This window comes from Panicum virgatum, chromosome 7N (assembly GCF_016808335.1).
Source record: "Panicum virgatum strain AP13 chromosome 7N, P.virgatum_v5, whole genome shotgun sequence".
Classification (NCBI taxonomy): domain Eukaryota; kingdom Viridiplantae; phylum Streptophyta; class Magnoliopsida; order Poales; family Poaceae; genus Panicum; species Panicum virgatum.
Genome location: NC_053151.1, coordinates 45304852 through 45313755, shown reverse-complemented (window position 1 = coordinate 45313755; position 8904 = coordinate 45304852). Strand labels below are relative to the sequence as shown.

General features: G+C 45.4%; 1 protein-coding gene across 3 annotated transcripts; it reads left to right on the top strand.

The window, feature by feature from the left end:
• The first annotated feature begins 209 nt into the window (after window positions 1–209).
• On the top strand, window positions 210–5128 carry LOC120681783 (probable potassium transporter 11). Of its 3 annotated transcripts, none has more exons than XM_039963378.1 (9): window positions 210–1178; window positions 1600–1825; window positions 2066–2311; window positions 2414–2464; window positions 2739–3002; window positions 3111–3163; window positions 3239–3353; window positions 3548–3802; window positions 3934–5124. In XM_039963378.1, exons 1-9 carry the CDS (start codon window positions 1059–1061, stop codon window positions 5004–5006), a joined length of 2403 nt encoding a protein of 800 aa, XP_039819312.1. In that variant the 5' UTR covers window positions 210–1058; the 3' UTR covers window positions 5007–5124. The 3 variants fall into 3 exon arrangements, with proteins under 3 accessions (XP_039819312.1, XP_039819313.1, XP_039819314.1); XM_039963379.1 differs by having other exon boundaries at window positions 245–1178; window positions 1603–1825; window positions 3934–5128; XM_039963380.1 differs by lacking the exon at window positions 1600–1825 and having other exon boundaries at window positions 246–1178; window positions 3934–5128.
• Window positions 5129–8904: the final 3776 nt, after the last annotated feature.

Below are 8904 nucleotides of genomic sequence, written 5' to 3'. Positions count from 1 at the left end.
AGATGAGCTGAATGAAATACTAGTTTAACAGAGGTGACAAATCTGGATCCCAATGTCACCAAACGAACATGAACTGATTATTTAAGTAATTTACAAAGAACCTATCAATGCAAGTAAGACAGTAATATTTTTCTCTAGATGACCAAGACAGTGATTTGTCATGTCATGGTGCCAACATCAGCACTCTCGACAGTCCGGTCTACACTACAGGTCTACAGCCATAAAACACTAGTCTCAGGCAAGAAGTAAGCTGCAAGAAGCGCAAAACTTCTTCTTTGCTCTCCCTCCCTCCCTCCCTCGCTATCATGTTCTTCCTCGGTTCTTCTTGTCTGTAAGTAGTGGGAAACTTGCAACCATTCATATCCGAGAGCAGGAGCTTTTTGTCATTTATTTCCAGGCCGAATTCGTGGGGGCGCCCCACCTGCCTGGCTGCCTCGTCTCCTCGCAGTGCCCAGGCATCTGCTGCTCCTGGCAATATTGCTTGCCTTCTTTTGCTCCGCCACGGTTGGTACTGCTGCTGATTCCTCCAGTCTCCACCTCAAATCCTCCTCCTCCTCCTCTTCTTCTTCGTCCTCCTCATCTCCTTGCGCGGCTCTTGTGCTTCGCCTGTTCGAAGCGGTCTTGGCCCCCGCTGCGCCAAAATTTGATTTTGTTGAGGTCTTCGGGACGGAAGGTTGGGTTTTTGGTCGGGATTATTCGTGGCCACAGGTACCCGTGGCCCATTTCTGCATATTGGTTTCCGTCTGTGCTGTGAGTTTGCTGTGATTTCTCGCCGCTTCGCTGTTGAACCGAAGATTCCATCTTCGTTTCGTGCAAACACCAAAGCGGTGGAAGCAGTTCTTCTGGGAACACATAGCTGCTTAGTGGGGAGATTTGGCTGGAAGTCTTGGCGCTGGCTCCAATCTTGCTTTGATGCAATAATCGAATGTAGTGATGCCGATGACGATATCTGAGTTTGAATTTCGAGTGTGAGAGATCAAACAGCTGCGGAATCTGAATACCGGTTCGTAGGACAATTTCCCTTTCGGAGGAACTGTCGCTGAGGGGAAAAGAGATCAATGGCGTCGCTGTCAGTTGGTGAGGTGACAAACAGGGGGAGCATGTGGGAGCTAGATCAGAACCTTGATCGACCCATGGATGAGGAGGCGGGCAGGCTGAAGAATATGTACAGAGAAAAGGTCTGGCATTTCTTCTTTTCATTTGTTTCATGTTGATTTTGTTTTTTGATGCCAAGACTTGAATTTAGATGTAAGATTAGTGTCTGCATGCGACAATCCATCTCATTGTGACATCTACATTCTAGAACAAATGCGCCACTTCAGCATCGATTCTACATTTTTACTGCATAAACAATTGATTTGCCATTTGTTGAGCATGGACTGCTGAAACTTGGTTTGATTCAGGGATCATGTTACCATTTTCCTATCCAAGGAAAGAACCCTTATGCCTTATTCAAGTCTGTGGTTCATTCTATCCCCAATGAAATCACTACCTTTATTCAAGAATCTTTGGACCGAAAGAAGAATGCTAGTTTGTGATTTAAGTAAATAGATTGCAAAATCAAGAATTTCTGTTGACTGTTTGTTTCCTTTCATGTAGAAGTTCTCATCAGCTTTGTTACTACGGCTGGCATTTCAAAGCCTTGGGGTGGTTTTTGGTGACTTGGGCACATCACCTTTATATGTGTTCTATAATATCTTTCCTCGTGGAGTAGATAATGATGAGGATGTTATTGGAGCTCTTTCCTTGATTATTTACACCCTCACTCTCATTCCACTTCTGAAGTATGTTTTTGTTGTCTTGAGGGCAAATGACAACGGTCAAGGTGCTTATCCTCATGATGTGTAACCATAAATACCTCTGAATTTATTAGCAGATTACATTTCTTTTCCTGAAAGATTGCATAGTGCCAGCTAAATTACAATATTCGAATGATTAAACTTTTAATCTGAGACCATTTTACTTTGCTCAATGTTTGAGAGCACTAGATCAGTGATTCTGCTGCTTTACTAGCCAACTTGTTTTCATAATCTGTAAAGTGACAATTTGTCACACATTCTTGCAGGTGGTACATTTGCTCTTTATTCCCTATTGTGCCGTCATGCAAAGATCAACACCATACCTAATCAACACAGGACTGATGAGGAATTGACGACATATAGTCGGCAAACCTATGAGGAGAATTCAGTTGCAGAAAAAATAAAGAGATGGCTAGAGGCACATGCATATAAGAGAAACATTCTTCTTATTCTTGTTCTTATTGGTACTTGTACAGCTATTGGAGATGGGATTCTTACTCCTGCTATATCTGGTACTCATCATCATTTGTTATGAGCAATGCTAAGCATCACACTGTTTTGAGTAAATCTGATGGTTTTTGGGGTGTGACTTATGGTTTGTGTGTTTCCTGCAGTTCTCTCGGCATCAGGCGGCATAAAAGTTCAGAATCAGAACATGAGTACTAGTATGCTTTTGCCACTTCATTATTATTTGAAATTCTTGTGTACTGCAATTTTCAATTAAAAGTAGTGTAAGCAAGCAAAGGGTCGTTCTTGATGCAACGGTCGAAGGAAATTAGTGTAATGCGTATATGTTTTTGTCGATTTATGTATCAGAATCCCATTATATATCAGACTTTTTTTTGTTTTACTATGATGATTCTAAAATCTGAATCTATCTTTTACATTATTTTGATATAGTAAAACTTTTTAATATTTGATTTCCTCTGCGTCTTGCAGATGTTGTTGTTCTTGTTGCTGTGGTCATCTTGATTGGATTATTCAGCATGCAGCACTATGGAACAGATAAAGTGGGATGGCTCTTTGCACCAATAGTTCTTCTCTGGTTCATCCTAATTGGAAGTGTCGGAGCTGTAAACATACACAAGTATAATAACTCAGTGTTAAAAGCGTACAACCCAATATATATATACCGGTTTTTCCGACGGAGATGGAATTATGACATTTGGACATCTCTGGGAGGAGTCATGCTTAGCATCACAGGTCAGAGTTAGATCACTCTAGTTTTTTTCTTATAAGCAATAGAGCTCACCTTTCATCAACCTCTAGTAATAAATCCATTGCAACATGAAGAATTGTTTTTCAATTCAGGAACCGAAGCATTATTTGCTGATCTCTGTCACTTCCCTGTATTGGCGATTCAGGTAAAATGCCTCCAGTATCGAGTAGCCATACGTATGTGATTACATGTTTGCTGAAGTGAAGATTTCTCTTTGCAGATTGCTTTCACCTTGATTGTGTTCCCATGCCTTCTACTGGCATACACTGGGCAGGCTGCCTACATTATTTCACACAAAAAACATGTGGCTGACGCCTTCTATCGGTCCATTCCAGGTCCCCTTTAGGCCTACATGTTACTATCCTATTCACTACTACAAATTTTAAGACACAGCTGTCAGTGTGCCACCACATGATGTCTGCTAAATGCACATTGGCGTAGTGCCAATGCACTATGGACAGTGTGCAATCACTGTGTACTATTACATTTTGTAATTTGGTGCTCATAGTGATACCTTTGATCATTGCAGATGCCATATACTGGCCAGCCTTTGTCATAGCAACTGCTGCAGCAATTGTTGCAAGCCAAGCCACGATATCTGCAACCTACTCAATCATAAAGCAAGCTCTTGCATTAGGTTGTTTTCCCCGCGTGAAGATAGTCCACACCTCAAAGAAATTCCTGGGGCAGATTTACATCCCTGACATCAACTGGGTCCTTCTGGTTCTTTGCATTGCTGTCACTGCTGGATTCAAGAACCAAAGCCAGATAGGAAATGCATATGGTAAGTTTTTCCTCTGGAGACCAAAATCATTTATGTAATGAGAACAGTGGGCACTGAATTTTCATGACATGGCCTGCACTGCACAATACATCAGACAGCACTTAATTGTCACTTTCATACTGAATGAACAGGCACCGCCGTGGTTATAGTTATGCTAGTTACGACATTCCTGATGGTGCCAATAATGCTGCTGGTGTGGAAGAGTCACTGGGTCCTCGTCGTCACCTTTATCGTGCTCTCACTCATGGTGGAGGTCCCCTACTTCGTGGCCTGCATACTCAAGATCGACCAGGGTGGTTGGGTCCCGCTTGTCATCGCGACGGCCTTCTTCCTCATCATGTACGTCTGGCATTTCTGCACCGTGAAGCGGTACGAGTTCGAGATGCACAGCAAGGTGTCCATGGCCTGGATCCTTGGGCTCGGGCCGAGCCTTGGCCTGGTCAGGGTCCCCGGGATAGGCTTCGTGTACACCGAGCTGGCCAGCGGCGTCCCGCACATCTTCTCCCACTTCATCACCAACCTCCCCGCGATCCACTCGGTGGTGGTCTTCGTCTGCGTCAAGTACCTGCCCGTGTACACCGTCCCTACCGAGGAGCGGTTCCTGGTGAGGAGGATCGGGCCCAAGAACTTCCACATGTTCCGCTGCGTGGCGAGGTACGGGTACAAGGACCTCCACAAGAGGGACGAGGACTTCGAGAAGATGCTCTTCGACTGCGTCCTCTTCTTCGTCCGGCTGGAGAGCATGATGGAGGGCTACTCCGACTCGGACGAGTTCAGCGTGCCGGAGCTGGGGGCGGGCGGCCCGCCGACGAGCAGCGCCAGCGCGTTCCTGCAGGGCGAGAAGACCTGCAGCACCATGTGCTCCAACGGCGAGCTGAGCTTGTCGTCGCAGGACTCGATCGTGCCGGCGCAGTCGCCGCCGCTGAGGGGAATGACGGGCAGCAGCCTACTGACGAGGTGCTCGGAGGGCCAGGCCAGCTCGGTGGGCGACGAGCTGGAGTTCCTGAACCGGTGCAAGGACGCCGGCGTGGTGCACATCCTCGGGAACACCATCGTGCGCGCGCGGCGGGACTCGGGCGTCGTGAAGAAGCTCGCCGTGGACTACATGTACGCCTTCATGAGGAGGATGTGCAGGGAGAACAGCGTCATCTTCAACGTCCCCCATGAGAGCCTGCTCAACGTCGGCCAAATATACTACATTTGAGAATATGATTAGTTTCTTCTTCCCTTCCTTCCGTGCTCGATCAAATCCTTGTTCTTGGTTCCCGGACATGTACATTGTCTTGTACAGAATAAAACAATACTCCGTAGGTTCTTGTTCATGTACTTCTCCACTCCACTTGGGAGGGGGTGGGTGGGCCCATAACTGCTAATGCGGCCCAAGTAGAGCGACGGAGGAGGCCCGGATCGTGATCCTCCGTGGGCCAATTCCTGCGTCGGCTAGTGATTTGCGGCTCAGATTGTTTTTTTTTTCAGGAGAGCTGGACGGGCGATCTTTCTGCAAACAGACCTTGCGGTGTGTCGAATTATTCGTTAGATCCCTCGAGGGTCGGATCGCGATCCATTCATTCTTTTGTGCCAGTGGTAACCGTCAGATGGCTCTTTGGCGGCCGAGATCGTTCCGTGGGAGTTTTTTTTTTATGCGAGTTCCGTGGGAGTTGAGGGGCGCAAGTTTTACGTCTCTATTATCCACGATGGCGTCGGGTGGTCTTCACCTATTATCCACGATGGCGTCGGGTGGTCTTCACCTGCGACGCTGCCGCCGATACGTCCCTCGCCGCCTCCACATCGCTCGTTGCCCCAGGCGGCCAGGCCCCGGCCCCCAGGTCCGAGCGCCGTAGCAGTAGCTTAAACAAGAGAGGCGAGGGCAGCGGCTGCAGCCTAGCGTTGCAGTTTTTGGCGCAGGGTGTGTTTAGTTCCCTTGAAATTCACTGTAGCGCCAGGGCTCAAAAGATTCGTCTCGCAACATACATCAAAACTATGCAATTAGTTTTTTTATTTACCTACATTTAATACTCCATACATGGGTCATTTGCTACATTTAATATTTCGATGTAATGGAGATGTGATGTTTTTGTGGGGGTTTTTGTGTATCTAAACACAGCCGCAGTCTGAATCCCTGATGGCTGATTCTATGCTAGGGATGCAGGCTATCGACATGCGTCTGATGACTAGGCTTCGTTTGGTGAGCCACTGAGCTTTGCAGGGAAAAACCTACCGTGTTTAGTTGCACGTTGTAAAGTTTTTGAAAAGGCATCTTTCTACATTTAAAGTACTAAACATAGACTAATTACAAAATAATTACAGAACTCGTCTGTAAATCGCGAGACGAATCTAGCGAGCCTAATTAATCCGTCATTAGAGGTTATTTACTGTAGCATTACTGTAGCAATTTAGCGTCTAATTAGGTTCGTTAGATTCGTCTCGCCATTTACAGACAGCAGTCGCAATGTGTTTTTTATTTCGTCTAGATTTAAGTCTCCATGCAGGTGCCGGAAAAAAATTTGGAATTTTGATTTTTTAACTAAACACGGCCCTAGTAAGTGTCAATTATCCCGAGGGAAAATTTGCAATTATTGCTGCTGATTACCTGCGACTGGAGGATATGTAGAAATTTCCAACTAAATGTTTAAAATTCAGGCCCTGTTTAGTTCTTTACATGTAAACGCAAAAAAGCCGTAAACGCATTAAAGTGAAAAGAAATTTTGCTAATTTGAAGTACTAAATAAAGTCTATTTACAAAACTTTTTGCATGGTTGGGCTGTAAATCGCGAGACGAATCTAATGAGCCTACTCAATCCATGATTTGCAACAGTGATGCTACAGTAACCATCCGCTAATTATTGATTAAACATGAATTAATTAGCATCATTAGATTCGTCTCGCGATTTACAACCCATCTATACAAAAAATTTTGCAAATAGACTTCATTTAGTACTTCAAATGCCCTGTTTACATCTTTACACATTTTTGCAAAATGAACTAAACACACCCTCAGAGAGAAAGAGGTTGGCAGGCTAAACGAACACCTACATCACTTATGGGCCTGTTTGTTTCCGCGAGCCAGGAACACGCGTCGCGTTTTCGCGAACGCAGCTCCGCGGCCGCTTTTCAAAATCGCGGGTCTCCAGTTCATTTTTGCCAACTGCACAACGCGGGCGACTATGAGTCGCGCGTTCGCCGTGGAGGGTTCGGCGGGATTATTCTGCTTATCTTGCTCAAACGCCCTCGCGAACACGAGAAACGCGAATCCAAATAGAACCTATGCTCGCTGCCAAGAAATGTGTGACCCATCCTTTTCCACGTTTCAGCCTCCCTGCCTCTGATGAGAGCAGGCTTTGTTTGGTGAGCTGCCGCCCGAAAGGAATGTTTTTTTTTTCTTCAGCACTCAGCAGACAGACAGCAGCATGGCTGATGGCCGTACCATTGCTGTCAGTTGCCCCAAGCTAAATTCCTGCGTGATTACAACTAATCACTGACGATTTTGTTTTGTGGAAATCCATCTCCGAATGCTGAGTTTCAGATAGCGTGGTAGTTTATTTTCAGAAGAAAGAGAGTGTGGCAGATTTTGTTTCGTGGAAATCCATCTCCGAATGCTGAGTTTCAGATAGTGTGGTGCGGTCTGCGTCTGTTGGATCCCTATCGACGCAGGGTTGCATTTGCAGTTTCGGCAATTATATGTGTGGATTGTTGGTGGTTGCCGCATCCGACGGGGTGATTGAGGTCCGAGTCGATGTCCCAATCCGACAGGGCAGTGTTGTCTTGCAGAGATGCGTTGTGCGGCTCGTGTCGATGTCCCAATCCGACCTGTCGGAGTTGAGTTGTTGTTGGCGTGTGTTGATGTCCCAATCCAACCCGCTGATTTGGTGTTTTTTTTCCTCTTTCTTTTGTTGCCTAGTTATGGTCTCCCAGGAATATAACTTTGTATTTTTTTCTCCTATATCAATAGAAACGCACTCGTCGAGTGTTGTTCGTTCATAAAAAAAAAGATAGTGTGGTAGTTTATTTTCAGAAGAAAGAGAGTGTGGCAGCCTGGCAGCTGAAGTGAACGTAGCAAGGGTGTGGGATCAATCCATCGTTTTCCACGTTTGAGCATGTGGGAAAAGCTAGGGCTTCCTTTAGTTGCGTTTGTAAAGTTTTTAAAATGGAATCTTTACACATTAGAAATATCAAACATAGACTAATTACAAAACTAATTACAGAATTCATCTGTAAACTACGAGACAAATCTAATGAGCCTAATTAATCCATCATTAGAGCACATGCACTGTAGCAAATACATTAGATTCGTCTCTCAATTTACAAGCAAAATATACAATTCGTTTTTTATTTCGTGTAGATTTAATATTTCATGTATGTAAAATTCTCTTTTGATGTGATAGATTTGAAATTTTGAATTTTGCAACACAAAGGCTAGGTCTAATGACCCGCTAAGTCGACATCTGTTGATCTCCCTCGACTAACCGTGTCATTTCATAAAGATGGGGGGTTACAGAGAAACGGATTCCTCTATACGTTCCTGTTGCTGTCTGCCAGTGTGCTCCCTCTCTCTCTGACTGACTCATGTGTCCTTCAGAAACCCTTTGCTTTTGCTGTATCGGCAGTCTTTAATTGGTGGATATGACCTGCTTGGTGAATTGGGCCCTGTTTAGTTCCCCAAAAACCCTACAAAAACATCACATCTCCATCACATCAAAACATTAAATGTAGTAAACGACCCATGCATGGAGTACTAAATGTAGGTAAATAAAAAAACTAATTGTATAGTTTTGATGTACGTTGCGAGACGAATCTTTTGAGCCTAGTTAGATTATGGTACGACAATATCTACCACAAACAAACGAAACGTGATACAATATGCTACAGTGTTTTTTCACCCCGCTACAGTAAATTTCGGGGGAACTTGACATGCTTTTCATGGCTCCCCTCAGCCTCTGCCGCACTTGTAAGGCGAGCTCCAACGGAGCCCCGGACAGCTCCCCCCACCCTACGTAGGGGGGCTTTGGGGGGAGCAGCGCTCCAACAGCTCCCCCTAAAGCGCCCCCTGCGTAGGGGGAGAGATGGAACTCCCCCCACGTATGGGGAGAGTTGAAACTCCCTCT